Source organism: Bufo gargarizans, chromosome 8, assembly GCF_014858855.1.
Source record: "Bufo gargarizans isolate SCDJY-AF-19 chromosome 8, ASM1485885v1, whole genome shotgun sequence".
In the NCBI taxonomy this organism is placed as follows: Eukaryota; Metazoa; Chordata; class Amphibia; order Anura; family Bufonidae; genus Bufo; species Bufo gargarizans.
Window position 1 is genome coordinate 134,917,267 of NC_058087.1, and position 17,412 is coordinate 134,934,678.

The following is a 17,412-nucleotide window of genomic DNA, read 5'->3' on the forward strand; positions in this document are numbered from 1 at the left end:
ATGGGTCCGCAAAAAAAAAACGGAAAACGGCACAACGGCCACGGATGCACACAACGGTCGTGTGCATGAGGCCTTAACTGGATAGTCGGATAACCCATTTAAATGGATATATCGCCATATAGACTGTCTGTGTTTGCCCCATCTATGACCATCTCACTGTCTTGCTTCCCCAGTATATTTCTGGCCTAATTCATACAGTAGTTACAAGAACTCTACTACTACTAATATACTAATCCCACAATTGCCTAAAATCCAATAAAAAGCTAATGCCCCCCCGTGATGATCCCACTTACCATTCCATGTTTTTTGTTGTGTTTCCACTGTCCGTCGTACATCGCTCCATTGGCATAGTAAAACTGGCCTTGACCATGGCGTTCACCATTGACAAAGTTCCCAATGTATTCATTTCTTAAGGAGTACTGTGAACCAGCCACTCTTTTTAGGAACCAGGTGTGAGTCCCGAGTCCATTCTGTAAAAAAGGACAGGTGTAAAATGACATGTGTGGTACTGCGGCATCTACCGTAAGTACTATCCTATTCCAAACAGTAAAAAAAAGACACACTGACATATGCTAAAAGGACAATCTGTCGGCATACGCCAGGCCCTAAGGAAACGTTAGTTGGGAAAGCTGAACGTAGTATTCAAACATCATCATTATTATGGAATTTGTATGTTCTCCTTGTGTTTGTGAGGTTTCCTCCCACATTCCAAAAACGTACTATTTGGTAATTCTGGACACAGAGGGACACAAAGTGATGATAATGTCTGTAAAGTGCTGCGGAATATGTTGGCGTTATATAGGTAAAATAATAATAATGCCAACCCAAACCTTTTCTGGTGGTCCATAGACAAGAGCTGGCTGAAGAGCAGGAGTAAAACCATCATGCGAAACACCAACAAGGTATCAACATAGCAATTTCCTGGACTATAAGGCTACCTGCACACGTTGCAAATTATGTGCGGTTTTTCCTCGCAAATTTTTGTGCAGAAAAACCACAGTGTTATATAAACATGAACAGCAAAGTGAATGAGATTTGACAGATCTAATGTGCATTTTGCTTTTTACTTCCGTGTAGAAATTGACCCGCCGGGCATATTTTAATACCCAGTGAATGTCAGTTGATTTTTGGTGCGGATTTCACCCATATTCCACAATGTGTGCAGGTACCCTAAGGCCTAGTTCACACGAAAGTTTTTTTTGCAGTGTACGGGACGTTTTTTTGTGTTCCGTATACGGAACCATTCATTTCAATGGTTCCGCAAAAAAACCGGAATGTGTTCCGTATGCATTCCGTTTCAGTATTTCCGTTTTTCCGTTCCGTTGAAAGATAAAGCTTGTCCTATATTTGGCCGTAAATCACGGGTCGTGGCTCCATTTAAGTCAATGGATCCGCAAAAAAAACAGAACACATACGGAAATGCATCCGTATGTCTTCCGTTTCCGTTCCGTTTTTTCAGAACCATCTATTGAAAATGTTATGGCCAGCCCAATTTTTTCTGTGTAATTACTGTATACTGTACATGGCATACGGAAAACCAAAAGGAAACGGAAACGAAAAACGGATCCGTGAAAAACGGACCGCAAAACACTGAAAAACCCATACGTTCATGTGAACTAGGCCTAAGGGTGCCCATTCACGATGTAGTCTGGCTGGGGGTCCACAGATGGGTTACCAATAATTGCTGGCCAGCAATTATCACCCTCGCACTGAAATAGTTGAAATCCGCACAAAAAAAACTGCACATAGAATTGACATTCTGTGGGTTTCAAAATCCGCATGCCAGGTCATTTTCAAGCAAAGTGTACACGAGATTTGTCTAATCTCAAACACTTTGCTGGTACTGTATTATGCTGCGGAAAAACCGTGAGTAATCCCCAGCGCGTGCAGGTAGCCTTACGGTGCCCGTACACGGTTTAGTCTGGCCGCGGGATCCGCATTCGGGTTACCAATGATTGCTGGCCCAGAACTGTACTTTCTGCTTGAAGTACAAAGGCAGGCCGGCAATTAACAGTAATCTGCATGTGGATCCCATGGTCAGCTGCACCGTGTATGGGCACCCTAAAAGTTTTTATTTTTCGCACAAGGGTATAAAGGCATTGGACGTGTTTCAAAGGTATGGAGACATGGGTAAATTAAAGATGGTACCTGGATGCCATCCTCCCACTGACCCATGTATTCTTCACTGGAAGACAACCACCTCATCCTGCCCTCTCCATGGAACTTATTATTTTTCCACTGTCCTTCATAGATGTTGCCAGACGGAAACCTGATGAAACAAACATGTAAAAAACTGTTATAACAAGGGTTTAGGAAACCATATTCAGTGGTGACCAGAGTTCAGGAAGTCAGCCATATTTAAATGTCCACACGCTGAACTCTAATCAGCCTCCGTTAGACCTTGTTCGCACAATGCAGTTTTTAAAATGCAGTAATAAGGGTTGATTATGAAAAAAACATTTAAAGGGTTTTTACAAGAGTAGAATATTGATAACCTATCCTCAGGATAAGACATCAATATCTGACCGGTGGGGGGCCGACTTTCAGCACCCTGCAGTCAGCTGTTTGAAGAGGGCATGGCTCTCCGATGAGCACTGCAGCCTCTTCCGAGGCAAGTGACGTCACGTTCATTAGTCACATGGCCTAAGTGCAGCTCAGTCCCATTCAAGTAAATGAGCCCGGACTGCAATACCAAGCACAGCCACTATACAATGTGCGGCGCTGTGCTTGTTATGCCGCGAGAAGGCTGCAGCCTCTTCAGACAGCTGATTGGTGGCAATGCCAGATCCCAGCCAATCAGATATTAATGTCCTGTCCTGAGGATACGTCATCAATAGTCTACTCCTAGAAAGGATAGGTGGGGGTACAACTAGTATATTTTTATTTAGATAAATGAGACCGATACGATGATATGAAGAGCTCTGTATCGAAAATCTGGCTGACAGAATCCCTTTAAGACCAGCGTCTAAAACACTGGTCTTAATAAATGTGCCCCTATATGTCTATTCAGATTTGGTGCAATGTAGATGAAAAAGGAATTCCAAATGCCATAAAATATGTAAAAAAAAATAATGAATAGACACAGAATACAGGTGAAACTCGAAAAATTAGAATATTGTGCAAAAGTCTATTTATTTCAGTAATGCCTCGTGCACACGACCATTGTTGTGGTCCGCATCCGAGCCGCATTTTTTGCGGCTCGGGTGCGGACCCATTCACTTCAATGGGGCCGCAAAAGATGCGGACAGCACTCCGTGTGCTGTCCGCATCCGTTGCTCCGTTCCGTGGCCCCGCAAAAAAAATATAGCATGTCCTATTCTTGTCCGTTTTGCAGACGAGAATAGGCATTTCTACAATGGGCCGCCCATTCCGTTCAGCAAATTGCGGAAGGCACAAAACGGAACGGTCGTGTGCATGAAGCCTAGTGCAAATTAAAAGGAATTGCATTAGTGCAGCTTAAAATTAGAATATTGTGAAAAAAGGTTGAATATTCTAGGCTCAAAGTGTCACCCTCTAGTCAGCTCATTAATCCATACCCCCTGAGCAAAGGGGACCTCAAAATTGAGACTTTGGGGTTTTCATAAGCTGTAAGCCATAATCCTCCAAATTATACCAAATAAAGGCTTGAAATATCTCGCTTTGCCTGTAATGAGTCTCATATGTTAGTTTCACCTTTTAAGTTGCATTACTGAAATAAATGAACTTTGCACGATATTCAAATTTTTCGAGTTTCCCCTGTATATAGCAAAAAAAATGTAAGGTTGCCCCATACAGAAAATTCATCTGTTTATAAAAGTCACTGGGGGTCATTTACAAAGACTGGTGTTCTACGCTGGTCTTTGTTTCCCCTTTGCGCTGCCTGAGGATTGGGCTAAGTCATGACAAGGCATGCGCAGGCGTAAAAGTTGGTCAATTTGTCAGGCCAAAGTCATACGTTATATTATATTTAGTTACATCAGTTGTTAGAGATCCCCGTCCGGGGTTGGCAGCTTTATTAGTGACCCCGTACACCCTCATCCAGCTACTAGTAAGAGACGGAGTACCTACCGCTGCATTCCCCATCCCTCTTTCCTGTTGTGTATCCAATCCCCTTCATACCAGGACGTTCCTTCAGCATTGTAATAAATAGCGCCCTACAAGGATATAACATGTGCTATAATACGTCACCTCATTCATATTAATATATAACACAACACTCATTTACAATTTACCTTTCCATGACGCCTGCCCATGTGCCATTGTCCTGCGTATGAAACCTGTCCGTCACTTGAAATGTGGACACCAGATCCGTGCCTGATGGCCTTGTAGACCTGTCCTTCATAGCGGCTGCCATCGGGCCACGTATAGACGCCATGTCCCATTGGAAAGTTCATGAAAAATTCTCCCTAAAAGAGAACGCAAGTGCAAAATTTCAGGTGCATCGTAGAACACCAGTTTTCATATTAGTATAATCTACATTGATGACTAAGGCCTCATTCACATGACTGTAAAGTATCCGTTTTGTGGTTGTTTTGCAGACAGGTATAGGATATGTTCTATCTGTTTGCAGAATGGACATACGGATGCAGAAAGCAATCGGATCATCCACGTGCTTTCTGCATCTGTATGTGCATTCCACAAAAAAGAGAAACTACGTCTGCAAAATGTGGACCACGGACCCATTGAGAACAATTGGTCCACAAATAAAATGCGGACGGCACGTGGACGGCATCCGTATTAAGCTACACTTAGGGTACGGCCACAAAGGGTAAATGTATTCAGCAGTATTTGGAAAAGATTTTCTGTTGTGGAAAATTCATGGTGGCCGTACCCTTATAATTTTGTTGACCGACACGGGAAACTGCCAGCAAGCTTGATGTCAGATACACTGAAGGTATTCCTGACCGAAAGACGTGTGAAATCCGCCCACAAATGCGACAACATTGACTTCAATGGAAATCCGCGCCGTAGTTCATGCTCTCTCAATTCTTGGTGCAGTTTCAAGCAAGAATACTACATCAAATCTTCAAGTGGAAACAGTGGCCATACACACTTCAACCCCACTGAATGGGGCTAAATCCATGTGTACAGTCACAGCACGTCAAGGCGCAAATCCGCAGCGATGGACGGAGGGTCAGCACTGAGACAATCGCCATGTGCACATACCCGACCTGTTTCGCTGAGCATCTATGATGCCAGGGGGACAGGTAGTGTTTCCTACATCAGTTTATTGTACAGTATGGTGTAGACCAGTGGTGGCGATCCTATGGCACGGGTGCCAGAGGCGGCACTCAGAGCCCTCTCTGTGGGCACCCGCGCCCTGAAAAAAGTCTATGGTGTACAATATGCCTTAGACTTTTCCTGCCATTCATCAGCGCAGGCGCACTATGATCGGCACAGGCAGCGCACTGAATGTAGGCAGGCTATTATAGCTAAATGGTAAAGTACATGGAAGATATACTATATTAGACTGTAGTATTCAGGTTAAATGGCCATGTTGGCACTTTGCGATAAATAAGTGGGTTGCAATTTGGGCACTCGGTCTTTAAAAGGTTCGCCATCATTGGTGTAGACATAAATGGGTTTGCTTCATAGTAATATTATCTGAGCGGCTGGCATATAGTAACACTTCAGGGAAAATGTACGGCCAGATGCGGCTTCCTATGGCAAATACACTGATTGCCATGGGTCATAGAAGCGGACCATTGGTGATCAATACCCCAGCTTCTTTGTGAGACAACCCCTTTAATTAGGAGAGTGGAGAGTCAGTAGGGGAGATTTAAGAAAACTGCTGTGAAGGAAAACTGGTTCAATCGCCCTTAGCGACCAATCAGATTCCGCCTTTCATTTTCTAAAGGAGTTCTGAAATATTAAAGGTGGAATCTGATTGGTTGCTATTAGTGATAAGCAAAGCGAGCTTCGGATGCTACATCGAAGGCGCGTCGCGCAAAACTTCGGAATAATGCTGTACGGAGATCCGTCTCTGTACAGCATTGTAATGCATGGGCTCCGATGAGCCGAAGTCAGTTATTCGCAAAGTCACGCGAGACTTCGGTAATTGATTTTTAAAGTGGAAAACAACTTTAAGACTTGGAACCAAACTCGGCTTCGGTTCTGACTGCTCTCTTGGAACCAAAGTCGAGTTCGGTTCCAAGTTTTAAGGCGGTTTTCCACTTTTCCAAAAATCAATTACTGAAGTTATTGCGCGACTTCATTGGAGCCCGTGCATTTTAATGCTGTACGGAAACGGATCTCCGTACAGCATTGATCCGAACTTTTGAGCGAAGCGACTTCCGATGTAGTATCCGAAGCTCGCTTCGCTCATTACTAGTTGCTATGGGCAACTAAACCAGTTTTCTTTACGCCAGGTTTGATAACTCTCCCCCGATGTCTTCCTAGTGAAGGTTTACTATCACTAGGTAAACCCAATTCTAGATCATTAATACTACATTACCTCATATTTCAGCCCGTCCGCCCAAGTGTATAGTCCTTTGCCGTGCATAAGACCCTCGGAAAACATCCCCTAGAAATAAAGAATAAGAGAAATACTAAAATAAAGGAAAAATCTAAGCTTTTCCAGGCAGGGAGGTGGATGAGGAGGTACTCACCCTGTACACATTGCCATCTTTATAGTAAGCAACGCCTTCCCCTTCATACAAGCCATTCACCAGTTCTCCTTCATACCTGTAAGATAAGGCACAAGGCTAGAAACTGGGCACTAGAGGGTACACATCCAGAAACTGACGGTTTGCCCAATGTGAACTGTGTAATGCCCCATTTGTCCTGTGGTGGCGCTGCAGGGAGAATTGAGCACTTGCTGCAGATTACTGCTGATCAGTATGTGTATGTGTGTGTGTGTGTGTATATGTGTATGTGTATGTGTGTGTGTGTGTGTGTGTGTGTGTGTGTGTGTGTGTATGTGTGTGGGGACGGGGGACGGGGGGGGGACGACACTAGAGGGACACCGTAAGATCAGCTCATTTTTAGGACACCCTTCTAGCAAAAGGGTATTTTGCAAAACAGACAACCCCATTTAGTGTTTTTCGAAAAAAAAATGTTTTTTAAATAATACAGCCAGATGTCAGCTGTAAGTCCGCAGGCAAATATTAAACGCACTACATTCAGAGCGTTGTTTGAGGCATTTTTGAAGCGTTTTTTTAGGTTCATGGTATTTTTTTCAGAATACAGTATGCTCAAGGTGTGGTATTTTTCTGGTGTTTTTCCATAGGCTTCTCTACGGGAAAATAAACCGCCAGTAAAATAAAAAAAGACGCATGTGTGACAGGTCTGAATTAAAAATACTGCCCAAAAAAAAAAACACTTGCCACTTGCTATCAACAGAATATAAACTAGGGGTCTGATGAGTGTGGGGTCCACTAGTGCCTCAAATAGGGAAGCTCGGCCCCTCATTCCTGGCTGACAGGATATGCAGTCCTGTGAAAATGCAACAAAATGGGGGAGAGTCGTCCAAACTGGGGCAAAGCAACCAATCAGATTCCACCTTTCATTTTCCAAAGGAGCTGTGAAATATGAAAGGTGGAATCTGGTTGGTTGCTATGGACAACCAAGCCAGTTTTCCTTTGCACCAGTTTTGATAAATCTCCCCCAATGTCTGTTGTGCAAAAATCAACAAACTGAATGCAGAAGTTGTCAGTGAGATCAGAACATTCAGGGTCCTACTTGTGGGACCCCATTCCCTGAATAAGGTGCAAAAGACGCTGGCGGGTACTTGGACACCAATGAATCTTGGATCTCTTTCTTTCATTAGATGCAATAAAAGCTGAAAAGAACAAACTTACCTTTCGACAATCAGCTGAGCTAGAACTGGTTCCTCGTAGGCCTCGGATGTGGGCATCGGGGCAGGAGCCTCCTCCTGGGGAACAGGCTCGTCATCACTGTACTTGAAGGATGGGGGAGCACGGTCTTCCGAAGGTGTGACAGACACAGAAGAGATCTTGGAACTGACATCTTCAGCAGCTTCCACCGTTAACTTCTCTGACTTCTTACCATCTTTTTTCTTTATTTTTCCCATAATTGGTATCACTATAATAGAAAAGTTAAAGTTTTCAAAAGGATTGTCCACGCAGTGCCTTCAGAAGCCTATTGTCTCCACAATGACAGGCTCTACAGAAAACATGATCCTCTGTCGGATGTGACATAATATTCTAAACAAAAGTCAATTTGCTTTACTTAGGCTCTGTTCACACTGGTGTTATTCGCTTTGCGTGACCAGTTCAGGCATTTTCTGATGGTAAGAATCGCCTAGTCTGCAGCTCTATTTTTTTTGCTATAATGGTATCCATTAAGATTCCTTGGGATCTGTTGTGAGGGAGGCAGGGAGTCTGTTAATATGGGGGAAGGAAGAAAGTCTGTTAATATGGAAGAAAGAAGGGAGTCTGTTAATATGGGGGAAGGAAGAGAGTCTGTTAATATGAAGGAAAGAAGGGAGTCTTAATATGAAGGAGGGAAGGAAGGGAGTCTGTTAATATGGAAGAAGGAAGGGAGTCTGTTAATATGGAAGAAGGAAGGGAGTCTGTTAATATGGAAGAAGGAAGGGAGTCTGTTAATATGGAAGAAGGAAGGGAGTCTGTTAATACAGGTATGTGGGAAGGAAGAGAGTCTGGTAATATGGGGGGGGGGGGGGGGAGGACGGAAGTAAGTCTGGTAATATGGAAGAAGGAAGGGAGTCTGTTAATATGAAGGAGGGAAGGAAGGAAGAAAGGAAGGGAGTCTGTTAATATGGGGGGAAAGAAGGAAGAGAGTCTGTTAATATGGAAGAAGGAAGGGAGTCTGTTAATATGTGGGAAGGGAGAGAGTCTGGTAATATGGGGGGGGGGGCGGAAGTAAGTCTGTTAATATGGAAGAAGGAAGGGAGTCTGTTAATATGGGGGGAAAGAAGGAAGGGAGTCTGTTAATATGAGGGAAGGAAGAAAGTCTGGTAATATGGAAGAAGGAAGAGAGTCTGTTAATATGAAGGAAAGAAGGGAGTCTGTTAATATGAGGGAAGGAAGGGAGCCTGTTAATATGAAGGAGGGAAAGAAGGAGGGAAGGAAGAAAGGAAGGGAGTCTGTTAATATGAGGGAAGGAAGAAAGTCTGGTAATATGGGGGAAGGAAGGGAGCCTGTTAATACGAAGGAAAGAAGGGAGTCTGTTAATATGAAGGAGGGAAGGAAGAAAGGAAGGGCGTCTGTTAATATGGGGGAAGGAAGAGAGTCTGTTAATATGAGGGAAGGAAGTGAGCCGGTTAATATGAAGGAAAGAAGGGAGTCTGTTAATATGAAGGAGGGAAGGAAGGAAGAAAGGAAGGGAGTCTGTTAATATGAGGGAAAGAAGGAAGGGAGTCTGTTAATATGGAAGAAGGAAGGGAGTCTGTTAATACAGGTATGTGGGAAGGAAGAGAGTCTGGTAATATGGGGGGGGGGGAGGACGGAAGTAAGTCTGGTAATATGGAAGAAGGAAGGGAGTCTGTTAATATGAAGGAGGGAAGGAAGGAAGAAAGGAAGGGAGTCTGTTAATATGGGGGGAAAGAAGGAAGAGAGTCTGTTAATATGGAAGAAGGAAGGGAGTCTGTTAATATGTGGGAAGGGAGAGAGTCTGGTAATATGGGGGGGGGGGGGAGGACGGAAGTAAGTCTGTTAATATGGAAGAAGGAAGGGAGTCTGTTAATATGGGGGGGAAAGAAGGAAGGGAGTCTGTTAATATGAGGGAAGGAAGAAAGTCTGGTAATATGGGGGAAGGAAGGGAGCCTGTTAATACGAAGGAAAGAAGGGAGTCTGTTAATATGAAGGAGGGAAGGAAGGAGGGAAGGAAGAAAGGAAGGGCGTCTGTTAATATGGGGGAAGGAAGAGAGTCTGTTAATATGAGGGAAGGAAGTGAGCCGGTTAATATGAAGGAAAGAAGGGAGTCTGTTAATATGAAGGAGGGAAGGAAGGAAGAAAGGAAGGGAGTCTGTTAATGAGGGAAAGAAGGGAGTCTGTTAATATGAAGGAGGGAAGGAAGGAGGGAAGGAAGAAAGGAAGGGCGTCTGTTAATATGGGGGAAGGAAGAGAGTCTGTTAATATGAGGGAAGGAAGTGAGCCGGTTAATATGAAGGAAAGAAGGGAGTCTGATAATATGAAGGAGGGAAGGAAGGAAGAAAGGAAGGGAGTCTGTTAATATGAGGGAAAGAAGGAAGGGAGTCTGTTAATATGAAGGAAGGAAGGAAGGAAGGAAAGAAGGGAGTCTGGGAGCAAAGGAAAGGGGTTTGTTAATCTGGGAGGAAGGACGGACTGGAAGGACAAACAGGAGGGAGGGAAGTAAGGAAGGAAGGAAATATCAGAGGGAGCAAGGGAAACAGGAAGAGGGAGGGAAGGAAGGATGTACGAGAGAACCAGAGGTAGAAATGAAAGAGAAAGAAAAAAGAAAGAAGGATGGATGGACTGGAAGGACATACAGGAGGGAGGGAAGAAAGAATGGAAGGAAAGAAGAAAAGATGAATTGGAAGGACATATCTGAATGAGGGAGGGAAGGCAGGAAAGGAAGGAAGAATGTACTGGAGGAAGGAAAGAGAAAAAAAGAAAGTACTATTCGGTACAGAGATCTCTCCCATCATCTATTTTTCCCCAGGACTGTGACTGTGACGAGGGGACATCCTCTGCGTCTGGAGGAAAGAAGGTTTGTACACAAACATAGAAGAGGATTCTTTACGGTAAGAGCAGTGAGACTATGGAACTCTCTGCCTGAGGAGGTGGTGATGGTGAGTACAATAAAAGAGTCCAACAGGGGCCTGGATGTATTTCTGGAGTGTAATAATATTACAGGTTATAGCTACTAGAGAGGGGTTGTTGATCCAGCGAGTTATTCTGATTGCCTGATTGGAGTCGGGAAGGAATTTGTTCCCCCTTAGGGCTCATGCACACGACCGTATGCCCTCCAAAACATACGGTCCGTGAGCGGGCCATATGTCCCGGAGCGGCATACATCGTGCGCACGGGAGCGCACAGCATCATAGGTTACTATAATGCTGTGCGCACTGGGCTGGCTTACATTGAAACATGGGAGGAGTGATAAGGGCGTTCTCCGGAGGACACGGGCACTCGCATTCGGAGAGGAACACCCCTGGGCACTTTCAGCTCATTTGCATAGATCTTCAAACTTTGTTTATTCAACATCAAAGATACAGAAATCACATAGAAAGCTACGATCTGTTAACTGTTTCTGTCACCTACAGGACAGTGATAACAGTTTAATGTGTCCACAGTAGGTGACAGACTCCCTGAGCGCCCAGGAAATCAGTCAACAGGACTCCTTTAACATACCGTCCTAAGAAAAATAAGTTAGGGGGTGTTTGTGCACCTTCCACTGTTTCCAATGGAAATCTGCCCTGCAGATGTAAAAAAAAATAAAAAATCAAGAAATAACATATTCCTTTCTTAGCCTGTAAACTGCATACAAAACGCGATGAGTGACGGTAGGAGGATTAGCCCTATTGAATTCAAACTACAAACCCGCCACAGAAATCCGAGCCTGGCATTTCCCATGGATTCCGTGGCAAATACACCTACAATTTTCCTCACATGTATTTATACTGTATAAACACACCAGCAGGACGTCTGTGGGACAATAACATGTATTGCCTGTGTGAACGTGCCCTTAAAATCTCATCCACTATGCTGGTACTGTATAACGCTGGGGATTTGCCCCTATATTACACCATCTGCAGATCTTTACACCAAGACCTACCTCAGCGCAGCAAGTCTCCCCCCAGGTACAGTAAAGACCGCAGAGATCCTCCACAAATAGCTGGGAGACAGCAGCAGACTAAGCGTCCCGGAAACGCAAGGGTCTCCTAGGCAACGGGTTACCGCGTGCTGTGTTCCAACCTATAGCGTTCCACCGCGCCATGTTGTGATTGGCACAGGGAAGTCGGTGTGGTTCTAGAATGAACTGAACGAGCGGGGCACATACACATGACTTGTACGCCATGGAGTTTAAGTGCCTAAACTCCATGGCCCTTCTGGTATCATGTGACATTGGAAGGCTCAAGCGCAAAGGGGCCACGCGCTGTTTATTATCAACATTCCACTTCCGGTTTGAAGAACGCCTACTTTGGGAGGTGTGTCACCTACCTCGGCTCCTCATTGGCTCTGCCGGGGGTTGGTGGCGCAGGCGCAGAGGATTCCCAAGTAGCGTGAACGCGCCGAAGGTAGCAGAAAATTCCGGGCCACTGCGCATGCGCGAAAACGACGGCCGAAAGTAGCAGAAAATTCCGGCTTCGCGCATGCGCAGTGGGCCGGAATTTTCTGCTACCTTCGCCTCCTACTGCGCCTGCGCCGAACCTCAGCGCAGCAAGCGAGCCTGTTATACTCGCGCTTGCGCATGGACATGTAAAAATTTGCAAACCATTTAACTGACTCGGCACTATGGCTGACACTGATTTGGGGGCACTATGGCTAGCACTGATATGGGGCACTATGGCTGGCACTATATGGGGGCACTATGGCTAGCACTGATATGGGGCACTATGGCTGGCACTATATGGGGGTACTATGGCTAGCACTGATATGGGACACTATGGCTGGCACTGATATGGGGCACTATGGGTGGCACTGATATAGGGCACTATAGCTGGCACTGATATGGGGGCACTAGAGCTGGCACTGATATGGGGGCACTAGAGCTGGCACTGATATGGGGGCACTATGGGTGACACTGATATAGTGGCACTATGGCTGGCATTGATATGGGGGCACTATAGCTGACACTGATATGGGGGCACTAGAGCTGGCACTGATATGGGGGCACTATGGCTGGCTGACACTGATATGGGGGCACTATGGGTGGCACTGATATGGGGGCACTATGGGTGGCACTGATATAGGGGAACTATGGCTGGCATTGATATGGGGGCACTATGGCTAGAACTGATATAGGGGCACTATGGCTGACACTGATATGGGGGCACCGTGGCTGGCACTGATATGGGGGCACTAGAGCTGGCACTGATATGGGGCACTATGGCTGGCACTATATGGGGGCACTATGGCTGGCACTGATATGGGGGCACTATGGCTAGCACTGATATGGGGCACTATGGCTGGCACTGATATGGGGGAACTATGGCTGGCACTGATGGCACTCTAGCTGATGGTGCACATTTTTAGTGGAGAAGACATAATTTACATCACAATCCATCAGCATCACTGACTGAGGCACACGGCCACATAAATTCCAGTAGTTCAAATCTTATTGGTCCTGGGGAAGTTTAACTCTCATTGGCCAGTGTGCAATCTTAAATTTTATAACAAGACACGGAGGCGAGTATTGCTTTAACCTTCTTTACTGAATCTACCATAGCAGCAAAGAAAAAAATGTATAACAAGTGGGAACCATGGTAACAACTCCTCCCCTTATCCCAGTATATTAGTCCTTGTCTGCCTGGGATCCTCCTCTTTCTTTGCTGCTACCAGGCAGATAAGTACACTCCAGCTCTGTAGCTCTGCTCAGGGTCTGGTACATTTTCTGTTTTTAGCTGGATTGAGTAACCCTTCGGGGTTTTTAAGGGTGTCTTAAGGCATCTTGTCTTATTGCGGTCTACTGACCTGTGGGTGATATTTTACGTGTCATATATGTATTTTTTTTTCCCTACAGGTCTTATCCCCTTATTGCCTCCCTAGGGTTATTTCGCCCTCCTTTGGGGGCCCTGGCGGCTCCGCTGCTTTCCGGCGTGTACCGCGCTCTTCGCGGTATTTTCGTTTCCCCCTGTTACCTCAGGTTGCGGCCGCCATTGCGCGCGCGTCCCGGCCGTCTTCTTGCCTTCCCGCTCGAAGTCTCGCGATTCGAGATTTCGGGCGCCATTTTCCCCTCTGCGCGCCGGCCGTAGTCTCGCGATCGCGGGACTTCGGCTATTCAGCCTATTGCGGACACCGAGATCTCGCGAGACTTCGGTGTCCCTGTGTGTTCCTCTTGCTGCACGCACCGGACAGTACCGCTCGGCTTGTCGGACGTGTCCCGGTGTCTACCTGTACCCTTTGCGGTCCCTGGCGATTATCTGTGCCCTGGCAGTTCTTGTGCCCATCAGTGACCTGTGAGTGCTACCGTTTTTTCCTGTTTGTTCCTCTACTTATTTTCTTGTATGGTGTTACATTACTGCCCCTTTCTTCTCTTCTAGTGCTTTCTGCTGCTTCCTGGCTGGGGTGACTAACTCCTGCCATTCGCTGCTACAATGTCAGTTCGGAAAAATTCTGTTGCTTCTGTGGCCCCTAATGACCCCCCCCCTGCAGGACAGGTCTCCCCTACGCAGGATAGAAGGTCCGAGGTGCTGCACCCAGATGCTCATGATTTGGCACTTCAACAGTCCATTTCTAATGCCATTATAGCCGCCATGGGTTCAATGTCCTCTGCATTAACCCAGACTATTTCTCAGGCCCTCATGGCTCGCCCTAGCACCGTTGTTCAGAGCACGGTCCCACCTCCAGAACCATTACCTACTGCCTCCAGAACAACTCAGATTGATGGGCCATCCCCATCCCAGGATAACGCGCTTCGCTCGCGTAAAAGAGCTTGCACCCGCCAGGCAGAAAAAACGCGGGCATGGAAGACTGCCAGGTCTCTACCTGAGCCAGTGTCAGACTCTGATAGAGAGTCGGAGGAGGAGGCTCATGATAATGACGATGATTTCCCTATTGATATGGAGGATGATTTGGCGGATGTCGCCGTGGACCCGGCACTTAACGTATGCCCGGAGCCCGCTTTACAACTTCAGGGGTCAGCAGAGGATCTGTTAAAGGATCCGTCTGGAGTACCATTATTTAACCCCGACGAGCTGCACCATCCCCGCTCTGCGGAATGGATGCCCGCCACACATGTGGCACAATACCTGGAAGCTCGCATACGCAATCCTCTTAGCAAGGAATCGCGAAATAAATTACGGGCCGAATGCCCTCGCCCTTTGATACCACACAAAGTGTGTGAGACCCCCTCAGTGGATCCGAAAATGGTCCAATTCCTGGCGAAGACGGGTTTTAATCCCCGCAAAGGGCTGGACTCTGCTTTAAAAGCAGTCCAGGATAAGTTGCTGGATATTACAGGTCCCTTAGCCAAAATTTTCGACATGGCCGAGTCCGCTAAGGCGGCTGGTGGCCAGGTGGACCCTGAGGAACTGAGAGGTTGGGCCCAAAGAGCCATTTGTGTGGCTGGTAATGTCAATGCCTCTCTGGCCATTGAAAGGCGTAAGGCCATTTTGATGAAAATCGAGCCAAAGTTGTCCAATCTGGCCTTGACTGAAGCGGGCAAAGATGCCCAGGGTTTGCTCTTCGGCGACTCTTTTATTAAAGAGTTGGGAAAGTATGTAGGAGCATTTACGGCGCTTGATAAGGCCCAGACGTCAATGCGTCGAGTCTTCCAAGGGCGTTTTTCCAACAGGGCCGGCAGTTCTAGGGGCCGACTGTCCGGCCGTTCCAGTTTTCATGCCCGGGGTTCCGGCAGAGGCTCCTTCTCCTACCGAGCATCCCTCCAGGATCAGAGGCACCAGCCATCCTTTTTCCCATCGCGAGGTGCCCCCTTCCGGTCACGCGGTTACAGAGGGAATCCGAACTCCCGACGACCGTTTGGTAAGTCCCATTCTTCGTCCTCTACCTTTTTTAGACCAATGTGTTGGAGGCAGACTCCGGTTCTTTTCCCATGTGTGGCCAGGCATAACCTCCGACCAATGGGTTCTTTCCACTGTACAAGGGTTCACAATAGATCTGATTGCCGATCCGAGTTCTATCCCGGTGCCCCATTCAATACCCCTGTCCAATTCAGCTCGGCCCCTCTTTCAGAGAGAGCTGTCGGATTTACTGCAGAAAGGCGCGATCGAGCGCGCACCAGGGACTCGATGGGGTGTGGTCAGCAGTATTTTTCTGGTGCAAAAGAAAGGGGGCCAGATGCGCCCCGTGATCAATTTGAAAGCCTTAAACGCTTTCGTACAGTATCGGCACTTCAAGATGGAGGGCATCCATCTGTTAAGAGATCTGCTCCTTCCAGGCGACTGGATGGCAAAGATAGATCTCAAAGACGCATACCTGACTGTCCCGGTGTCCCCCTCTTCAAGAGACCTGCTTCGATTTCTGTGGAACGGTCAGACTTGGCGTTTCACCTGCCTCCCGTTTGGCCTCTCCTCCGCCCCGTGGTGTTTTACCAAAATCATGCGCCCAGTGGTGGCGTGGCTCCGCGGCAGAGGTGTCCGCCTCATCGTCTACTTAGACGATATCTTGATCATGGCCCAGTCTCAATCTCTCCTGTTGAAGCATATTCACCTGGCGGTGTCCCTCCTTTCCAATTTAGGGTTCATCATCAACCAGGAGAAGTCTTGTCTGACCCCTGCCAGGTCAGTGGAGTTCCTGGGATTCCAAGTGGATTCATTGGAATTATCCCTCAGTCTCCCTCTCTCCAAAATCAAGGCCATTCGCAAAGAACTGCGACATGTTCTTCAATTGCCCCGGATGTCGTTGCGGCATTTGGCGAGGGTAATCGGACTTCTGGCCGCCTCGATCCAAGCCATCTTTCCAGCCCCTCTTCATTATCGGGCGTTGCAGCGACTCAAAATCGCTCACCTGCGGACAGGGGCCTCTTACGCCGATTTTGTCACGTTGGACGCAGAAACGAAAGACGAACTGAGGTGGTGGATCCACAACCTGTCGTCCTGGAATGGCAGAGCTATTGTGGGTCCCCAACCGGATCTCATCATAGAATCCGATGCGAGCCTGCACGGATGGGGAGCACATTGCAGTGGCGTTTCCACGGGCGGTCCTTGGTCACGGGAGGAATCTCGTCTTCACATCAACGCCCTGGAGCTTCTTGCAGGGTCGTTTGCCATTCGCAGTTTTGCCAATGGGATTGTCAGTACGGCCATCAGACTCCGCATGGACAACATCTCTGCGGTCAGATACGTCAACTGCATGGGGGGAACACGGTCGGTTGTTCTGACCTATTTAGCGAAGGACTTTTGGGAGTTCTGTCTCGACAGGAACATTTCTGTGGTGGCAGAGTACCTTCCGGGCCTTCACAATACCCTAGCGGATTGGAGCTCCCGCTACATTTCGGACTCCAGCGACTGGAGATTAGACGAGGCGGTGTTCTCTGCTATTTCTTCTCTTTGGGGTCCTTTTTCAGTCGACCTGTTCGCTTCCCGATTGAATACCCAGCTGCCCAGGTTTTTCAGCTGGAGACCGGATCCTTTGGCGGAAGCGGTAGACGCCCTGCTTCAACACTGGGGAGGCGCGCTGATGTACGCGTTTCCTCCCTTTGCGCTCATCCCGAGAGTACTCCTTCAAGTCCGCCAGCAGTTGGCGAACCTGATTCTGATTGTGCCTTTTTGGAGGACTCAGTCCTGGTTCCCCCAGATCCTGGAACTTCTGGTGGATTTTCCGCTCCTTCTTCCCAATCAGTTGTCGCTGCTTCTAGGGCCAGCGG

General features: G+C 47.2%; 1 protein-coding gene and 1 long non-coding RNA gene across 2 annotated transcripts in view; one reads left to right on the top strand and one right to left on the bottom strand.

Moving 5' to 3' along the window:
* The window catches only part of LOC122945423, a 41,333-nt gene extending 33,430 nt beyond the window's left edge, over nt 1–7,903 (top strand). Inside the window, exon 3 of the long non-coding RNA XR_006391117.1 lies at nt 7,748–7,903. This is a non-coding gene — a long non-coding RNA (uncharacterized LOC122945423). The remainder of the gene's footprint in view (nt 1–7,747) is intronic.
* LOC122945422 (radial spoke head 10 homolog B-like) overlaps nt 1–11,761 on the bottom strand; it is a 35,730-nt gene extending 23,969 nt beyond the window's left edge. The window contains exons 1-8 of the mRNA XM_044304493.1: nt 11,701–11,761; nt 7,779–8,022; nt 6,588–6,663; nt 6,434–6,502; nt 4,212–4,385; nt 4,048–4,133; nt 2,149–2,269; nt 294–470 (exon numbers count right to left, since the gene is read on the bottom strand). Coding sequence (XP_044160428.1) covers nt 294–470; nt 2,149–2,269; nt 4,048–4,133; nt 4,212–4,385; nt 6,434–6,502; nt 6,588–6,663; nt 7,779–8,011 — 936 coding nt within the window. The 5' untranslated portion in view covers nt 8,012–8,022; nt 11,701–11,761. The remainder of the gene's footprint in view (nt 1–293; nt 471–2,148; nt 2,270–4,047; nt 4,134–4,211; nt 4,386–6,433; nt 6,503–6,587; nt 6,664–7,778; nt 8,023–11,700) is intronic.
* Nucleotides 11,762–17,412: the final 5,651 nt, after the last annotated feature.